The sequence below is a fragment of the Haemorhous mexicanus genome, chromosome 3 (genome assembly GCF_027477595.1).
Source record: "Haemorhous mexicanus isolate bHaeMex1 chromosome 3, bHaeMex1.pri, whole genome shotgun sequence".
NCBI classification, from domain to species: Eukaryota; Metazoa; Chordata; class Aves; order Passeriformes; family Fringillidae; genus Haemorhous; species Haemorhous mexicanus.
The window spans coordinates 89,271,132-89,291,534 of NC_082343.1; the positions used below are offsets into that span (position 1 = coordinate 89,271,132).

General features: G+C 37.3%; 1 protein-coding gene across 1 annotated transcript in view; it reads left to right on the plus strand.

The window, feature by feature from the left end:
• Nucleotides 1-20,403, plus strand: part of COL9A1 (collagen type IX alpha 1 chain) — a 61,423-nt gene that overhangs the window by 26,143 nt on the left and 14,877 nt on the right. Inside the window, exons 15-28 of the mRNA XM_059843393.1 lie at nucleotides 861-914; nucleotides 2,530-2,562; nucleotides 2,656-2,712; nucleotides 3,411-3,464; nucleotides 4,676-4,729; nucleotides 7,052-7,105; nucleotides 8,490-8,543; nucleotides 9,223-9,276; nucleotides 9,459-9,512; nucleotides 9,620-9,673; nucleotides 9,887-9,940; nucleotides 11,022-11,066; nucleotides 11,782-11,835; nucleotides 11,943-11,996. Coding sequence (XP_059699376.1) covers nucleotides 861-914; nucleotides 2,530-2,562; nucleotides 2,656-2,712; nucleotides 3,411-3,464; nucleotides 4,676-4,729; nucleotides 7,052-7,105; nucleotides 8,490-8,543; nucleotides 9,223-9,276; nucleotides 9,459-9,512; nucleotides 9,620-9,673; nucleotides 9,887-9,940; nucleotides 11,022-11,066; nucleotides 11,782-11,835; nucleotides 11,943-11,996 — 729 coding nt within the window. The remainder of the gene's footprint in view (nucleotides 1-860; nucleotides 915-2,529; nucleotides 2,563-2,655; nucleotides 2,713-3,410; nucleotides 3,465-4,675; nucleotides 4,730-7,051; nucleotides 7,106-8,489; nucleotides 8,544-9,222; nucleotides 9,277-9,458; nucleotides 9,513-9,619; nucleotides 9,674-9,886; nucleotides 9,941-11,021; nucleotides 11,067-11,781; nucleotides 11,836-11,942; nucleotides 11,997-20,403) is intronic.

A 20,403-nucleotide genomic window follows, 5' to 3' on the forward strand; every position in this document is an offset into this window, starting at 1 on the left:
AATGGCATTTTTCTATCATACTGTCACACATTCTGGCAGTTAGTTGGTAGTTCAGAGACTGCCTGAATCAGAAATTGCATCTGTGATGCCTTTTCAAAAGCTGCATGTGAGCCTATCCTCCATTAATGCAGTCAGTCTCTGACTCCACTTATATCCCAAGCCTCCATAATACATTGTAATGATGAGTCCCACAATATAATTATGCATTGCACAGAAAGGAATGGCTCTATAGCTGTCATGTTTTGAGATTTAATCATTTTTCTATATTAATCTTGGTTTTGACTTTTATTGAATTTATTGAATTTATGACTTAATGAAATGACAATATGAAGTTAAAAATAGTCTCTGCCCAATTATTAGATCTATTTTAATTATAAACCTTCAAAAAATGATTTGCAGAGGTTCCACATTGTCTTTACTTATACGAGCACTCAGCATCAAAATTTCAAAACAGGAAAAAATTCTAACTTGGTAAATTCCACTTTTTCAGAGCACAAGAGGATTTTTCTCCTCTGTTTACTTTTGTCAGTTACTAGAATTCTTTTTGTTCATGACTTAATAGCAGTTATACAGGAGGAGTTCATAGATAAAACTGTGGTCAGGTGTTTCAGATTTCTAAAGGTGAAAATGTTCTGCTTTTCTTGTGACTCCTATTTCACAACATGGCTCCCATTCTACTGAAAAAAACCAGTTTTCCCATTCTGTTCTGGGAGTCATGTGGTGAGTTGATGTTTTAGCTGCCTACCCAGTCTGTCCTTCTGTAGCCACCTAATTTCTCACTGTTGTTGTATGCTCTGAATATATGACCACTGGTTGTTATTATTGCTATCAATCAACTGAATTATTTTACCTTTTTTAAGGGAGATCCAGGAAAAAGAGGGCCACCGGGGCTACCAGGACCTCCAGGTCCTCCAGTAAGTGAATATGCTTAATATGCGCTTACATCTGAATTTTTTGTTGTTGCTGCTTGAACAAAACTTCTCCCCAAGTCCTACAGCTGAATACTGACTCTAGGATATCAGAAAGATTTTGATCTTCCAGTTAGAAAGCAAGTTTCCACTCTTTATGGCTATAAAAAGGTAGTTTGAAATGCAAATTGTGCCACTTCTGTCATGATGCCTTCTCATTTCTGTAAACTGCAAATACACGGGTTTTAAATTCCCCTGTGAATCATAATACTGTAAATGTAGTCTTTGTTGGGCCTCACTGGTATTACCTCAGCAGAGGCAGGCTTTTCTCTGTTAGGAGAAGAAAAAAATATTTGGCTCGTGAGACAGAAATATACACTTCCAGGTGGGTTGAGTTCTAGTGTCTTTTTTGCAATCAGATCTGCTACTTGCCAGGAATAAAAGAAAGCTTTACAGCACTGCTTTGCCTCTCCAGGGGAACAGCTATCTTTTTTTAACCTCTCGGGAGGAGGGATGTGTGTTATGCCTTTATCTTGTGGCAATTTACCTGCCCAGAGAAATAGAATGGAGAGTTTGGCAGACACATCTCAGTCTGGGGGCTGGGAAATGCAAACCACTGGGAAAGGTGTTGTGCTGATGTCTTTTTAAGAGCTGTGCTATTCCTCTGCTGGGAACCTCCCCCCCACTTCAAGGACAGACCCTAAATACATGTGCTTTATTTATGCCATGTTTCTTGTTTTCATGAAAGTTGCCAGAGAGTTGGAGGCAGCATTTTAAAAAACATGAATGGTAGATTGAAGAAGAGTCATTTGGAAACAAGTGGGAATGAGTTCTCAACAGTGGCATATAGTGCTTCTATTCCTTCAAGTTCTGTCTGTTTTAGGTTTCTGAGTGCCACAGTCCTACTCCAGTTGATGACACTGTGGACCCAAATACTCTTGGCTTTTTAAAAATCCTTGTGCATATAAGACCATTCTTTGAGGAGCTTATTCCTTAAACTCTCCTGTGCTTTTCTCTGAAACAGTGTGCTCCCTCCCACAGAGCTTCAGAGAATCCAGCTGCTGCTGTGAAATAATCTTTCTCCCTGTTGTGCCTCATAAACCTCCTGTTAGCTTCCATCAAGTATTTGATTTAATATGAGAAAGGGCCTTCCCCCCACTGAGTCCATCTCATTGTACACTGATGTCTAGTTTATTGCAGCTGTCATCCACCAATACTTTCGGGAAAATTGTTTTCCCTGTAAAAATAATTTTCTCTGTAAAGACCCGAATCTTTTGGGGAATGGCACTAAGTTATTCTTATTATAGAAATTGCCTTGGTTTCTGTAGGAAACTAATGGGGTTTGGAGATATTTGTTCTATATTTAACAGAAGGTATATTTGAGGTAGTTTAAAAAGCAAGAGAAATATTTTGGAGTTTTTTGAAAAGTTGTTCTAAGATAGAGGATGGGGCCTGCAGTCCTATAATAAGGTTAAGGTGCTTGTCATGTGAGAGATCCGTTGGTTGATTGTATTTCTGATTCCTTGTTTAGATAGTAGTTTTGTCTAATCACTGTGTTGCCTAATGAGTCATGTCTGGTTATTTCTGTATTGTTGACTTTGATAAATTTAATTTAATTTAGGGAACGATTGGCCTGCAAGATGGGGACCTGTTGGTAAGATTATTGTCCATGTTTTTATTTCTTTTTAAGTAATCTCAGACAATCTTATTCACCTATGTGGTAATAACTATGTGAATGCTTTTCCAGTGTCCCAGTGCTTGTCCTCCTGGCCGTCCAGGACATGCTGGCTTAATGGGTATGAAGGTAAGAGAACTTGTTTGTTCCAGCATTCCTTCCAGAGGTGCTGTCTCAAGGCACTAGGGAGGGTAATTACTGACTTGAAGAAGGACATTTCCCTGTTAATTTCAAAAAAAGATTGCATCACTGTGGTTGGGTATGGGTATTCAACTCTTGACTGCCAAAATAACCTCATGTTGAAATCTCTTGCTACTTCTCTAACCTTCACTGTAAAATTTATGTGTGGTCCTGAGAGGATTAAAGAGTGTGAAGGATTGCTTCATTCACTTCCTGGATAATTTGTGGTCTGACTCTAGAAACTCTAAATATTGCCCCAAATGCTTACTCTTTTTCTCTTCCTGGGAGACCTGTAACATAATGAATTGAAATAAACATGTTTTGAGTCTCATTTTAGCTAAGATTTTTAAAAATATTTCTGGAAACCAGCAAAGAATATACTGTTGGCCTCAGGAAGTTTTTATGGGATAACATAAGTAGAAATACTAACCTGCCTAGAAATGCAGCCTTGTTAGATCCAGAAGCAGGTATTTTTAGCATGGGACTTAATACGTAGTGTTTCCTAAACAGGTGAGAAAGGAGTGGTGAATGGGGTTTGAGAGGAAACAGCAAGACAGCTCTCAGCAGCCTGTGTCTGTTTTGGAAAACTGTATTTTAATTTTGAATAGTCTCAATTTATTATGGGGTTTTTTTTGTGTTTATTTTAGGGGCAAAAAGGTTCAAAAGGAGAGTCTGGTGAACCAGGAAAACAAGGTTATAAGGTAAAATAAAAAAAGAGGAAAAAACTACTGTTGTTTTTAACAAACTAATAGTACTTTAGCCTCACCTTCAAAAACAGTATTATATTCTAAGTATTGTTTTAACAGAATACATGAAGTGATACTACATATCATGGTGCTCCAGAGTAACCAAAGGCACTTCTCTGTTCTTTATTCACCTGTACTATGTATTTAATATGATGCACAAGTCGTACTCCTCTTGCTTTAGATTTTGATTGTTCAATTTAATTATTACAGAACTTACGGGGAAAATTGAAGCTAAGTTTAATAGTTAAAAGACTTTCAAACATTTAAATTCAGGATAATTCCTGTAATTTACCAAGTTAGCTGCAGCACAGATGAGTACTTAAATGAAGAATGAGAAGGAAAAATACATTTGAGAGGGAAAGGACATTGTATATGTTCATCAACAGAGGCCAAGTCCGATTCATCTTGAAAACTGAAATGTTAATTCTCTCAAGGTGTTCCATTTGAATTAACCTTGTTTTATATATATGCCTATTTAATATTGAAATATTTACAAGAAACTTTCAGATTTGCACTGCCTTGGTCCATGCTTCAATGTTGCAGCAAAAATCATTAGAGAAAACTTTTTTGCACTTTTAGTCTGGAAGATTAAGAATTCATAGAATCATATATTATTAAGAGGTTGGAATAGACATTAAAGATTATCTAGTCCCAGCCCCTCTGCCATGTGCAGGGATACCTCCCACTAGACTAGATTGCTCAAGATCTCATCCAACCTTGCCTTGAACACTGCCAAGGTTGGGGCATCCACAACCCCCCTGGGCAACCTGTTCCAGTGTCTCACTACCCTCACAGTAAAGATTTCTTCCTACCATGTAACCTAAATTTCCCCTCCTGCAGTTTGTACCCTTTTCTCCTTGTCCTGTTACTACAGTTCCTGACGAAATCCTAAAGACACTAATGTCAAGAAAAAATGGAATGACAGATTAAGGGTAAAATATCATTATTCTTTATCCTGAGGTTTCTTTAAAATTGCCCTTTTAATTAATGATTAAATGGAATGTGAACCTGAATGAGTATCTGTCTGAGGAAGTGGTGTGACTTCATTTGGATTTCTTTGAGGACATGGTGACAGAAAACATGAAGTAGGAGATGCAACTCATGCAGTGACAGAGCAATATGCATGCTGTGGATTGACTGCAGATGTATTCCTTCTGCTTTCCCAGGGTGAAGAAGGGGACCAAGGACCCAGTGGTGAAGTGGGAGCTCAAGGCCCTCCAGTAAAGTATTTCCTTTTAAAGTCTTACTAATTTTCTTCCTAATGACATATCGTTTTTCTTAATATTGTAAGAAAACAGATATTACAAAACCTCCATGCACCTTTCTCTTTATTCTGCCATATTGTCTATGAATGAAAGTAGAATTATTTAAGTCCCTCTAAAACCTACTTTATTGCTTAGCATGAAGCTCCATATAGTTCTATAGAAAGCTAACTTTTAAAACTATTTCATGTCCTAAATTTTGTGTTGTGCTTAGATTGTGAAAATACTTGCATTTTCACCCCTTCACCTTCTTTTTCATAATTTTGATGACTGACTTAATTGTGTTTGAAACACAATCAGCTGTGAAATTCAGACTTAGCTAAGATTTGAATATGAAGTTGCGACCACTGAAGAACAGGTGTTTTTTTCCCTGAAGTTTTTTGCCTTTTGTCTTGCACAAGAAGTATCCCTCAAGCTTATTTAGTTATTTTCTTGTCCTAAATCACTGTGCTTTGTGCTGCCACAGAGCTCTTCAGCTTGGTCCCTGTGAGGAGCTCTCATGGTTACCATGACTGAAAAGGACTAGGGAAGAGAATAAAGGGGTCATTTTAAGTAGGAGAAACAGGCATACCACCTTTAATTTCTATGGTTTATTTTCTTATGGGGCCTCATGCTTTTTTCTTAGGTGTAAAAGTATTTAATGCCATTGCTGTCCAGATTCAATGCCATACAAGAACTTACCTTAATGCACATGGCATCTAAATGCTAAGTTACAAAATTCTCACTGAGCATTAGGATATGACAATATAAACCTCTGGATTATGACTAGAAAGAGGTAAAAACCAGACTAAATAAAGGAAAGGGTCCATTCCTTCTGATGCTTGGTCCCGGAAAAGTATCCCTGAGGTCCTGGTCCAGACAAAGTACTTGTGTAAGAAGCAGCTTCTGCTGTCTGAAAGGCCTGTGGGGACCAATTCATTCTACTCAGTTAGGTAAAGTTCTTCAATCACTGTGAAATAACACAGTAGAATTAAAAAGCAATTCAAGATAGACTTTACTTTCCCTTTTTTTTAAATGTGTTTCTCATAACATTTCACTGTATCACCAATTGGTCACCATACAAATGAACTCTAAAATAATTTTTTATTAAAATTTAGGTTTCATTATATGCAGAAAGTGATATCAGATAGATAATCCAAGTGAAAAAGGGCAGGCAATGCTTTAGAGGCACAGATGGAGAGTCTGTAGACTCTGCTGCACCTTCCTATATGCTCCTTACCTAAATGAATGAAAGGGGTTGGGGATCCAGTCTCCACCACCGCACCTGCAATCCAACCAATGTATTCCACTGACAAGATCTGCATAAGATAGCCGTCCCTGGGAGAGTGGTTTTTTGGATAGAAAGTCTTGGATGCCACAGTGTGCCTACTTCCATCTGTGATCTTAGAAGCAGCATTAAACTCTGTCCATCTCCCTTGTGGGGCTGCTGTAGTGCTTGTTGCATTTCCTTGGTTTTTCCCACCTTTTAGGCTGACAGGGCTTCAAGTGTTCTGTGCAAGATTCCAGCCAGCTTTGTGAGGAGCAGCAGAGGCTGCCAGTGTAGAGTCTGCTCAAGGAGTGGGTTTGCCCAAGCTGTGGGGAAGTGCCTGTGGCTGTTTCAATACAGCAGCTGCAGGACAAGCATGCTGTGGCTGGGGGTTTGGTCTCTGCAGGGAGGAGAAGTCTCAAGCAGTGTCAGTCTCGTGGGAAAAGGGAGACTATGAAGCCAAATTTCCCACAAGGCTGTTTTGAAGGAAAGTGATGACAGCTGTGATGATAGTTATGATACATCCTGCTACATTAGGATGTCTTCTCAATTTAGCTTCTTAGTGGGCATATAAGCCCACTTGTACTCTTGAAAGCCTTGCTCTTTTTTATTTGCCTCTGGAGCTCTGTAAAATCTCCCCCATCTGTCCAATCCCCCGCTTAGGACAATTTAACACTTCTGCAAATTTGACCATGTTCCTTTCACACAAGCTGCAGGTGAGAATGCTTCAACTCTGAGATAACCAAGAAGAAAAATTAGTGGGTTTTTTCTGTCCTTATGGTGTATTTGTGGTTTTATAATACAGTCTGATAGTTCTGTTACTCTTTTTAAAATTCTAAAATTAGTAAAAAACAAATTACCATATAAGTTCAGAATTCTAATACAGCAGTAGTTGGATTTCTTCTTTAATACTGAGAAAATATTCAATAATCATTAAAAGAAAGGGTGTTGAACTCTGGAGTTTTCTGTCTAAAAGCTAGGACAGTTCTGATGAGAAGAATTAAGCATAATTTGAATATACTTTTCTGTTTCAGGGCATTCTAGGTATCAGAGGTATAACTGGTATAATGGGACCTAAAGGTACCAAAGTGAGTATTAACCTTTCTTTCTGTAAAATGGCCTGTATTAAAAAAAAAAAAAAATACACCTCTGAATGTTTTAAAAGCTTATTTAAGCTTCTTTATTTCTGCTATGTTTTCTCTCTTCTGCCACCTGTATTTCCATAGCTACTGCACTTCTTGTTAGGAGGAAAGGTAGCTCAGTCCTTCTAACTGATGAAGGACATGTACTCTTTACTCATTTCCCCCAATCCTTGCATTTATGGTAGTTTTGCATGTATGCAAGTCTGTAGTTAGCAAGATAGCAAGTTATAACAATTATAAACTATAGCACATTTAAATTAAAGCTAAATTTTATGAAGTAGCCCCCCCTGTGATTTGTATCTTCCTAAAGCCTTTTACTTCCATCATCATCTGAGTTTTTTTCAGGAGTTTTTATTGAGTTTGTTCTTTTTCCCATTCTTTCTTTGACATCTCTTTGTCTAAAATTGCTGCCAGTGGTATTAATATTTATTGGGCTCTTACTTTGCTGGACAGTTTTCCTTCTGTTTATCTAAGTGTTTCTGTCGTCTATTTCAAACCTGGGTGCTACATTTCTAGTCTCATGATCTTGTTAAATCTATGCAGTAAAAATTTCTGAAAGAAGTAGAGCACAATAATCCTGCCATTGTCTCCTTCTCCAGAAGTCAAAGCATGTAAATCTTGGGAGTGTCTTTCTTCAGAGACAACATCAAATTCCTCCTGGTTATGAATCTTCTCATGAATGATCCTTCCTAACATCTTGGACATGTTTGCTAAGCTATTGCTATCTTATACTTTGCTCTTCTGGTTTTTTTGTGTTCTAATTCTATGTAGTTATTTGCCTACATTTTTCTGTAATGATTTGTTTACTTGAAACATTTACTACATCTGTTTGACTAAAAAGTTCCATGTTCTCTCTAAATCTTCTTTAAAACAATTTTTTCTCTGCGTTTGCATTTATTTACAGGGTAATGATTGTGCTGTTTCCTTGAAACGTGTGATAAAAAAAGCAGCACTGCACTTGATGATTTCTCTGACTATTTTGATGTTATTCTATTAGGTGGTGAAAGATATAGTATTATTAGAGAAGACACAGAGATTTTTTGTAGTAATATGTAAAGGTCTACTTCTTTCCTAGATTTTTTAGAGAATTATTTGAATGTTGTTTTTTGACTGATTTTTTTTTTAATATTTAAATATATTTGCTTTCATATCTCCTTTAAAAAACAAGATAAATGATAAAAAACGATTGCCTTTTTTTTCTTTTAATTGGAGCTATAAAGCCCCCTCATCTGTATAGATTTTGTAGCTCCTAACAAAGCAGGAGGACACGTAAGTTGTTAGTACTCCAGCAGTTCACTTTAATGTTTTGTGTTATCTATTTGTTTTGTAGGGAGCTCGTGGTCTTGATGGTGACCCTGGTCCCCAAGGTCTTCCTGGTGCACCTGTAAGTAGAGTGTGGGGTTATCCAAACACTTCCCAGTTAGTGCAGCTTTGAGGCTGTGAATCAAAGAAGCTTCTAATGAATCCAATTCTATTGATTCCCCACAGGTGAATAAATGATATTACAGTGATATCAAGTCAGTAATGTTTTAATGTTCCCAAAGAATTTGAGGTAGATGAACCCATTTTAAATTCTTAGTATGTTATGGTTTCCTCTTCCTTCTGTGCGTTAGGGTGGCTTGGAATTTTTCAGGTATCAAACTGGAACAAAACTCATACAGGGCTATTTGGGCAATTTTTTGTTGGAGGTTTTTATTTTGTGTGTGTTTTATTTGTTTGGGGTATTTGGTTGTTTTTTTTCTTAAATTCTTCCTTGCTCTCTTGTTCCACAGCTGGAATTTGTGCTTGTAACTCTGTGTTAAACAAGTGTGTTTAACACTCTGTGTTTAACAAGTGCAACATCCTTTGCTTTGAATGCTCAGGTGATGATGGCTTGAGCTGTATTTTTTAAAATATATCTGTCAACTGTAGCTTTTAAAAACTGCATTTTTAAATATAGTGTGACTTTGAGTTGCCTGCTTTCACCAAATGTGAGTTGTATTTGTTGAATTTCTGAGAGTTTTAGCTAAAAATACAAGGAAGTTTATTCTGGTTTTATTTCTAAAGTATTTTTTTTTCTGTAGGGTGATCAAGGACAGAGAGGTCCACTAGGAGAGGCAGGTCCAAAGGGAGAAAGGGTGAGCACAGACAAATTTTGACTCTTGTTGACTTCAAAACATTAGTTACTTAATAGCATATAAACAGTGCACAACTGGTACTCTCCAAATAATGAGTATCCAAATGAGTATGCATTGACATTCTTTTAATCTGCCTTTGCATTGTCTTTAGCTTAATTTTTAAATATTGTTATTATTCTTAGGGTCCTCAAGGTACAAGAGGAATAAATGGCCTCCCTGGGCCTAAAGGAGAGCCTGTATGTATATTTCATTTGTTTATTTGCTTCATTCAATGCTACTTTGCATATCAGTGCTTGGGCAAAATCTTTTCAAAGTTACAATAATTTTATTTTCTTTTTTCAAGGGTTTACCAGGAGTTGATGGCCGTGAAGGGATCCCTGGCATGCCTGGAGCTAAAGTAAGACACAACTGGCATGTTTGTGAGCTTTGGTAGTGCCCTAGATTGGTTCATTAATTTGTGGCTGCTGCTCATGGCTTTATGCACATTATTAGGGTAATTGAATTAACATTTCTGTACTACAGATCCAAAAGTATGTCAACTCTGTGTTCCAGACATAAAATTTTCCATCATGTTTGATTTGCATAAATTACAACTTAAAATGTTTTACAGGGTGAACCAGGAAAACCTGGAGCTCCAGGTGATACAGGGCTCCAGGGATTGCCAGTAAGTATCAAGTATTTTACCTTTGAAAGGTAGGCTCAGTTCAAATCACAGAAAGGCTGTGTATTGGTGGATTTGACTCTGATGTTGGAGTAATTCAAGTGAAAATCCAAGCAAAAGGCTCAGGGGTGAGTGTGTGTAATGCAAGGGGAAATTCTGCTGTGTGTATGCAAAACCTTTCCCCAACAGTCTAGATCTCCTCTTGATGCCATTGTGGGGAACTTGGCCTCACAAAACATTTGTGGCCAGGGTGTGACTCTTCTTGTGTGTCTCCTACCTGAGACCCTGTGGATCCTATGGTGTGATCCCATAATTAGGGCTGGCCTCATTAGGGCCCAGCTTTTCCCAAACTGAGCAGGAAAAGCTGAGCTGCTAGTCTGACATACCTTCCATGGACAATCATCCTTTGGTATTATGCTGGCTCAGAACATCTGGAATGCACCACACTCGTGCTTCTTTCTGGGGTGGCTTGGAGGTCTCCAGTGCATTCCCTGTGGGGACCTTGCAGGGAATCACTGGTGCTTCATGGGCTCCTTCAGAAGGTAATCCTGGTGCATTAACTAAGTCTGAAAACTGTACCAGTTGTCAAAAGCGAGATAGGAACCTCTTTAAAACACTTTGCTATAGGAGTAATTGCTGTGAGGAAATGTTTTAAAACAGAACTGGACATAAATTTGTAATACTAAGTGAAATCCTAAGCCTGGAAGACAATTTAGTAAGAGCATACTTGCCATGAGCTGCTGCAGAGAAGTGAGGAGGGAATGAAAAATGTCCAAAGTATCTGTAAAACTCTGCACCTCCAGTCCCAGCATACTGGGACAAGCATGCATTTCTAGTCTAAGATAGAAAAAGTCACAACTCCTCACCTATCCATGCTCCTTTTGCAATTTATCAAGTAGGAAAAATACTCCTTATCTGTTACTTTGTAAACAGAAAGAATTCAAGCTTGGTCCCTTATTGAATAAAAGTGCTTTAATATCAAATAAAAGGATTAGAAATACTCAAGCATGAAAAAAGATTTTTTTTTTTTACACCATTTCCAGTCACCTTAGCAACAAATAAATGTTAATCTTTTTTCTTTCAGGGTTTCCCAGGCTCTCCAGGTATGAAAGGCATTCCTGGCCCAAAGGTAAAACATCTTGAGTATTGTCTTTCTTATCTAAAGCACAAATAAAGTGCTAAAGTATCTAAAGTTCTGAAGTATTCAATGGAATTGTACTGAACTTCTCGTGTTAAGACACAAACCTTAGGCTGAAGGAATTAAATTCAGTTTTTATTCAGCTTTGGCCTGCAGATTTTCACAATTCTTATGCTACATTTTGTGGTTTTCATTGTTCTAGGCATTAAATAATACCTTAAAAAGGTGGAAATCATTGCTAGAGTTCCTACCTCACTGCATCTTGTAATGAACAATCTTGTAATAAGAGTAGTATTTAAAGCCTAAGCTGATTCAATCACAGGGGCTGTTATCTCCATTTAGGTAGCACCGAATTGCACCATCAACTCCAATTTAGTTTAAGAAATTGTTGTAAGATTGAGACTGAGGAATGTTTCAGGCAATTCAGATGTTTGAGTTTAGCTGTAAGTAATTGAAAAAGAAAACTAGACTGAGACATGATTTTTGTCTGAAATTACATGGAGTGATACTGCCTTCTGTGATTTGAAAGCAGCAATCAAATCTATTTGGGATTTGTCAGCACATAAACAGCAATGGAACTGAAATCTGACTTTTGAAAAATTACATAGAAAAGTTTGGTCAAAGTTAAAAGAACAACACCAAAAATAAGGCAAATGGAAGAGCAAACCATTGGCTTGGCTAATTTTTTTCATCTTCTGCCCAACAGGGTAATAAAGGTCCTCCTGGGGTGCCAGGGTTAATGGGGAATCCTGGTAAACAGGTAAAACCATTATTCTTATACAAAAGATCTAGGAAAAAAAAAGTGTAAAAAAACCCAAAAAAACACTTTTCAAATTTGTTGCATTTCAAATTTGTTCCCCAAAACAGGGTCAGCAGGGCCCAGAGGGAGAAGCAGGTCCAACAGGACCCCGGGGACCACCAGTAAGTGTGGAAAAAATTTTTAATTGAGCATATGTAAAATTGCAGTGTCTCAAGATAGGGTTGCTGGAGCTATAGCCACAAGGTAAAATTATTATTTATCATAAGTTCTAATTTTTGAGGTAAATACCTCTTTACCTTCTGTACCAAGGGGATGTGCATCATCACATAGAGAGAGACAGTCCTATATATGTCCAGTAATGTCCTATGATTGATTTTGGTTTTGGTGACAAGTTAAATTTTTAACATTTGTTTGTATTCTTCTCGTCTTTGTATTTAAATATGCTGAGTAAAAGCCAAAACAGAGGGAATAAGTGTAGTTTGTGACAAAAAGCTGGAAACAAACTCCTATTCTTCCTCTGCAGCCGTCTGGTTGGCATTATTAACATTGATAAAGTGGTGTGAAGAATAGCATTTATCTTTCATTGGAAGCACTGCTGTTGTAATTTCTTTCCCTGGAGATTTTCCTTAACACTAGAAAGATCTGGAAGACTGGAGAAATTTCTGCTGGGCAGGCAGCTTGCTGCAGGAAATAAATCTGCTAAAAAAGGGAACTGATGGTATTTGTTAAGGCTCAGTTTTGAGGGCAAAGAACGACTGGATACTGGGGAGTGTTGGGTACTGCTTTATGACTCTAGAGGGGACCTGACATGGTTTGAAGCTGCATAAGGCTGATCTGATTTCCCTTTGCTGTTAATCCTTCTGGATGGAGAGGGATGAGAGGATGAGTGACTTGAAGAAAATTTTCATACACAAATTTTCACTCTGATGACATTAACCAGGCTTCAGGCTCTGTAAGCAATTGCTTTTCCAGGCTTCCCTCTTGCCTATGATACCCTGGGGATGATTTCCTGGAATTTTCTGAGCTTCTGCTATAATACAATGACACGAGTTTTGCTCATGCAGTTGCAGAGTTATTCTCATACAAGGTTGTTTAGTGAGGTACTGTCTGTGATATATCTGTAAAGATCAGGAATATCTTATCAGAATTAGCTCCTGAACATACACCAGCAGTCAGCCAAGTAACAGATTCCATTTTCTTCTGTTTTTATTTTTTTTCTGTGGTTTATGCTATCAGGTGCTAGATGATGTATTCATGAAATCACATTTATTTTGGACAGTTTTTGAATTGCTGCTGTGTCCACAGCTGCCTAAGGATGATGCAGAAAGGGGATTATAAGGGCATTTCCTAGGATGGAATACAGGTATCTTCAGCCTCTCAAACACCCAACTTGCAAACAAGTTTTTGTCTTTATTTTTGTTCTTTGTATTTAAAAGTGTTGGGTACACTTGAGAAGGTTTTCAGCCCTGTTCTTAGGCTGATACTGTACACTTGTGACAGGAACAAGAATTATAATTGAATCAGACCAAAGTAATTGCCCACTCTGATAATGCATTGTAATCTGCTGAACTATTCTTTTAATCCTCTCAATGTGAACATGAATTTACAAAATCAGCAGTCCGTAGAACAGGGGTTGACACACAAGGTTAATTATTAGTAACCCTGTAGATGAACAGAAATACTTAAAGCAGATTAAATAGAGTGATTTTTCTTTTTATCACCCTAGAGGCCAGCAAGACATCTGGATTTCTTGCCTTTATTTTTTCTGTGTTTACAAAGTGCACTCATTTTGGAAAACATGTAAACATTAGAACCAAAGCATAGAAAGAAAACTTTTGGTCAATACAACATGGAGAAAGGAAGTAAATTTTTGGTGATGAAGTAAGCTTGTATGTGGTCCATCAAACACTAAGCTACTTCTCATCTGTAGTGCCCTTAAAGCTATAAAGAGCCTTGGATAATAACTATGTTGTCTCCCATCACCTTTAGACTACAGGCAGCATATAACTGGGATAACTTTCTAATTTTTTTTTTTTTTTTTTGAGGAACACTTTACATCTACATAAAAAAGGGGAATGATGAGGGTTTTTTTGTATAGGAAGGACACAGGGTTGAACTATTGAACTTCAGAGAGCTTTGGTCTAAGCTGAGTCAATATTTATTTCCAGGGCAGAATAAAGAATGTTTTCTCTTTCTTCTCCAGCATGTATTTGTAGCAGATACATTTGAACTTCAGCTTTTAAGAATCTGCCCTTCTATTTCTAGGGAAAAAAACCAAAAAACTGCTGGTTAAATAATTCCATGTGGCATGATTTTCAAACTTCTAAAAGTAGACAATTTGGCAATAAGTTGAGAAAATGCAATTATAATTCAATTAGAATTGTTCTAAAGAGAATTTTTCATATGTAATTTTTTTTGTTGCTTTCCTAGTTTGAAATTTTCTCACAGCTTTAACACTTGCTTGTTTTAGACCAAAGTTGCACAACCAAATGCTTTCAAAGCTGAGGAATTTATGGTTACTATTCAGATATTTTTCTTGGCCTATTCTTCTTACTTATAAAATGGGTAATTCAAAATACCTGCAGTTCTTTCCTTTTTCCTCTCTCCCTTTGTTTATTTTATTCTTGCTACAGAAGACTCAGGTAGAAGTCAGGAGGGGATGGGTTTATTCCTTGGAGAAAGAAAAACCTTGATATTTTGCAGGATATGGGGAATTGCAGTCCCTGATTATATTGGTTGTACAGCAACAGCCACATGAAATCCTCTTCACCCCCCTATTTCACTTACCCCTGTTCTTTGCATTGCACCTGTGTGAGACAACATGGCTGGTAGCTCCAGGAGGGCCAGAACTCCAGAGGAAAGGACATCTGGGAAAGGACTGTGGGGGGATGACAAGGCTGACTCTGCTAATAGGGCCAGCAGGCTGGTATTTGCATTAGGGAAAACCTACGTGTCCACATTTGTGTTATATTTAAAAATAATTTTCAGCTTTTTCTACTCACAAAAGACATTTTTTTGAGATAAATTTTTCACATGAACTAGTGTGTAGTTTTTTGAAAGGTTACACAAGAGAGCACAATCATCAGTGGCTCTGTGGGACAAACAATACTTTTGTACTGTTTGCCAAATAACTTGTAGGGCCCTCTGTCATAAACCATGTTATTTCAGTGTATTTTATTGTTAAACAGCTGTTGGAATGTAGTAGAAAGATATTGTTACTAAAAAAGATTCAAATTTTGACCTTCTGTGAATCTGTAAACTTTCACAGTTTCACAGGGCAGGTTCTAAATATGTAAAATACTAAATATTGAAAAAGGATTACTAGCTCTAGTTAAAAACTCATGGCAAACTCATGTGTTAGGAGACTTTTCCCTCACCTCTGACATAGATCCCTAGGAGAAATTTGCTTTAAAAAGTATAATTTTAGTCTATTATTGCTTTTCCGTAAAAAAACTTAAACTTTCATCCAAGTGGGTAGGGGGGGAAAAAACCCTTTTGCTATTCATGCGTTCAGTAAACTGGAAAAAACCACTGGAGCAACGTGGAAATTTTGCATTTTATTTCTAAATGAAATATATTCTCCACCCCACTCTTGCTTCACATTGTTCTAACCAATCCAAGTAATTACCAAACTCATTTGTGATTTAAACGTTTCTTAGTCAGTCATCATGGCAGGTGGGCCAAGGGAAGGAATTCTCAAATGTGGGAGTGTCATTCCTAATCAGCGGAATTTAGTCATGCTCCCTAAGCTGCTTAACCGTTTTCTTTCATATTTGCTGAGATTTAGTAATCTAATTTAGTTTCTGCAGAAAATACTGACCCCTGCCTCTGCTTTTTCATCCCTTGCTTTTCTTCAATTATTTACCCAATAAATTGCTAACATTTTTAGAGCCTGTATTGCACCCTGTGGTTTTGCAGAGAGCTTGTAGTATTGAAGTAATCACTTAAAGTTCAAAACATGTCTAGCAAACTGAGCAAACTTCATGTGCATGCAGGCCAGCATTCACACATGTTGATTTGTATATAGGAAAAATACATATTTTCCCAACAAAAGCAACACAGACTAAATATCCAGCTGCCCAAGATTTGATGCCATAGCCCCTCTGAGAGACTTCTGAGGGGCCCTGGTTGGTTGGGCTCACTGAAGTGCCTCACTATAAAGAGAAAACCTGGAGAGTACCCTGCATTTACTCCTCAAATGTCACACAGCCTAAAGTTAGAGGAGAATGCTGTTTTCAGCATCTTAAGTTACTTTCAGCTAAATAATTTTCAAGTCTTTAAAGATACTTCTGTCCTGCCTGTGCTGAAATGTAACTTTGGTTACCCTACGTAGTTTAGTAAATAAAATGTAGATTTTCTATCGTATTCCCTTTACATGAGTGCAACTGAAATAATGTGCCACTTTCTGTAGCTCTTAATGGTAGGATGAAATGTCCTTGTCTCAGTTTTTATGCTATGTTTGGGAATTAGTGGACATATTTTTTACACATAATTTCAGACATTTGGTGTCAAAATTTACATTCCACAAGTGGTGTCATAGTTTACATTCAATGTAGAGATAAAGGGGTTAGTCAACATTAGAATGTTTATAGCAGAGTCAAGAGGAAAAAGTGCATTTCCATCTTGGCAGGTACTTTTTATCCAGCAAACCCAAGCCTCTAGATGAATGTGACAAAACTTTTTGACCCTGCCCAATTCCTCAGTATGGTCTGTACAGGGTAGCACTTTTTCTGTCATGCTTGCAGACTTCATATCCCAGCCAAACTTTATAAGTTCCAAGCCTCTTGACTTGTCCTGGTATCCACCCCTGTCTTCCTAAACTACATGGCCAAGTTCTTGTCTGATGCCTCTTTGTTTACCCCACCACCTCCAACAACAACTTTCTTTGAATTTTGGGCATGGTAGACCTCTGGATGTCCCAGATATCACGAAGTTTGCTTCTCCTCGGCAGTGTAGACAGTAACCTGGGTAAAAAATGGATTTGTTATGGAGCTAGTGTACCAAAGCTGTCCTGGACTTTGGCTAACACTGCAGACACAGTCAGAATGAAAGGTCTCTGCCCTCTAGGCTGGGCCCCAGTATCACTTATGAAGAGAATGACAGCTAGTGGGCTGCTGCTTCTGACCAAAGTATGGATGGCATGGTTAAGGGGAGGGAACATTTCATGCTACATCTACCTCTTACCATTATCCTGAGCAGTAGAACTTAATTATTACTCTGGCAAAGTTGCAAAGTTACATTTAAAATCTCAGAGAAAGTTACTTGTATATTTACTCTTCTATCAAATATTAGTTTACATACTTGGATGCTTTTCAATACTATATTGAGGGTCAAAGAGTCCTGTTGATGCTACTGTGGATAAATCCTTGGACTTAAATCAGTATTTCCTCTGAGATTTTGCATGACAAAACATTTGGTAAGTTTAAGTCTCATAAGTGTATAGTTGATAAATGCGTTACATTTTGCAAAAAACTTCAAATATGAAGTTTAAAAAATCCAAAATATACTTTGTTTATTCTTCTTTATTCCATACATAATTAATTCTCTGTATGGAATTAAATTCTCTGGCAGTCCTATGACATATATTTAATAATATATTACAAATTACTTATAATTAATAACAAATTTTTAAAGTAAAAACCCTTTAGTAAAGGGTCATTTGAGTATATACTGTGGATTACATCTCAAGTGATTCTAACTATTGTTTCAATTATCTGGGCAACCAAGGGAGATGCCAATTACCTGGAATGTATTCTCATTCTTATTATTGTTCCACTCAATTGATGAACAGGAAACCAATAAGCCAGTGAAACTCTCTTAGCACGCGATTGCATTCTATAACTGGTTTTTTGTGAGAATTCTACAAAAGGATCAACTCTTCAATATTTCAGTGAGGATGAAAACCATCCCAGGCAACTTAAAGGAAGGTCAGCTGTAAATACTGTAAGGTCTTCTTATGTATGTTACATTCACTAAAAGGCTGAATATAACAGATCTGTGAGAAAGATGTTAAATCTTTAAACATATTGAGTGGTTCAGCCATTGCCTTGAAACAAAGGGAAGGTAAATGTTGTGGTGACCATGGTCCAGCACAGGGACTGTGGAAGGGCGGCATCCTGGTGGTGCTCAGATTGCAGTGCTGTGCCACCATTTCACACTTGTCATTTTGCATGTGCCTTTTCCTAGAGGCATGGAATGTTCACCAGTATGGATGCAAGCCCGTCTGTCTCAGCTCACTCCAAACTAGAGTCAGTTCTTTCCCTCCTTAAGCGTTTCACCTCGAGGAAAAGCACAGATGCTGAAGTGTGTCAGAAGTGCATAAAACCATACAGATTCTGGTAGTCTTTTTGTTAAAGCCAGTGCAGCATGCCTGTTGGTTTGTGGGTGGCCTGAAGCTGTGTTCTGTTATACAGAGGGCTGGTGTAGAGGAAAGGTAGGCTGAGGACATGGCCAAACTGCCTTCTGCTCTAATTCCTGCCTGTAGTGCCTTACAGCACAGAGGAACATTTCATCTGGCCAAGAACAGATGTCAACACCTGAGCCAGCTGTTACAGAAACCCTCCTATAGGCTGTGGGGAAAATGTAGGTGCTTCTAAGTTGTGACTTATGTTACATTTAAAATGTTTACATAGGACATTTCAAGATGCCTTTTTTTTTGTTTTTTTTCTTCAGAACTATGAGTAAGCAGCTTACTGTATAACCTATCCTAGGGCCATTTCAGTCTGGTATAACTTGGAGGAAGCTTTATAGCCTTTCTAGTTATGCCAGGGGTGGGATTCCTCGTTCCTTGGGTTCCAGTTACTCTCTTACTTGCTAAAACACCGCTGCAGATCTTGCAGTGGTGGCCCACAGTTTGCAATAATCTGTCCTTACAGACAAAATATCAATGTTTACAAGGAAATACTATGCAGCTGTTTTCTGGTCTACTGTACACGAACCTCCTTCTTTGCCACCTTAGAAAAGCATTGTGTTTGACAAAGTGCCTGTGGTGTGCATTTAACAAAAGATTTTTTTTCTGCATTTGAAATGAAAGTTTTTTCTTGAATTTTGTGTGACCAGCAGAACTTTTGATGTGTTTAAGAGGTTTATTATAAGATTTTAACTCTCTGAAGATTATACTATGCTTTTCTTTCATCTCTGTATAGCGATGACTGTTATGGGTAGTGAATGACTGTTATGGGTTTAATGAAAATGATATGAGAAACAAGTTTCTAATGTTGATTATAATTTTAGTCTTCATCTTTTTTCTGCATCAGAAATATAGCAGCATTCCAGGTCAGAGACGTAGTTCAGAATTTTGTGGTTAAATAAAATTGTAATGCATTTTCTGGGTTGTAAGATGAAGGTGAGTTAGGAGACATTTTTCTTTTCTTTCTATTTTTTTAAACATAAAAAAGCTTCTAGAAATTATGAAAAGTGCTTTAAAGTAATAGGTATTTTAACACCATAGGATATTTTGAAGGAAATTAATTGAAAAGTCTGTTTATATTTGGTTCTGTGATCTCTCCAGGGTACCTAATTATTTCTTGAATTGTAGAATTAGCTTTCCTTAGCTTGTGTGAGAAGTTGTCATTGCATTTATGACCTAATGTAAAAGGCCATGTCTGCCATCTCCTTTTATTTAGTATGCTACAACATACTAAACAGTATTGTCCTTTTTATGAACCCCCTGTATTTAAAATTATCCATTGCACACAGCACTAGAATGCTAAGATCTGCTTTAATCTACTGCAAGCTGCACTAGAATGCTAAGATCTGCTTTAATCTACAATTGTCTATGTTATTGTATAAAATTTTATCAACTTGCATAACTAATAACATAAATTGTTGACATTTTACGATCTTAAATGTTGTATTTTTTTAATTGCAAATAATGCTTACACAGCCACACTGTGAATTTAAGAGCTTCATTAGTGAGACCTAAGCTTGTGTTGGGAGATTGTTTGAATTTGTCTGTACATGTGAGAGTAAAGCTCTAAAATTGAACTGTTCTGAAAAGTTTAATCATAAGTGACAAAATCTCTTGAGAAGGGTACTTCAGTTCGAAAATTGTTTTAAATCTTTGCAAGTTTGGCTCAATGTCAGATTTACCCCAGAGTGTGTATTCAAGTGGCTGCATTAAGAAATAGAGTTGGAACACTAATGTGAATGTGACGATCTGAATGGATAAACATGTCTGAAATGAAGATACAAAGATGCAGTAAAGCACATATTTATGCTTATCACTATTCTGAATGGTGCCTTTTAAAAGTTACCTCTCCCTATAACACTCTAGACTTTTCTTAAACCTGAATGAGTTTGTTAAGCATTGCTTCATCACTTTTCACATTTGTGCATTAGGGATCAGGTGCTTTAAATATGTGGTCACATAGGAGCTCAGGTGATGAAATTAAGCAGAACCCTAAAGTTAAGCATGCTTGCCAGAGCTGTCATAATGAAGTGATTGTGTTTGTGACAGGTAACTCTCAGGTGTGATCCCATGAAGGGAACTTCACTTTGCTTAATCACTCAGCAAAATTATTTACTTGAATCATTTAATGCCAAATAAAGGTTATATGCCATGGTTAA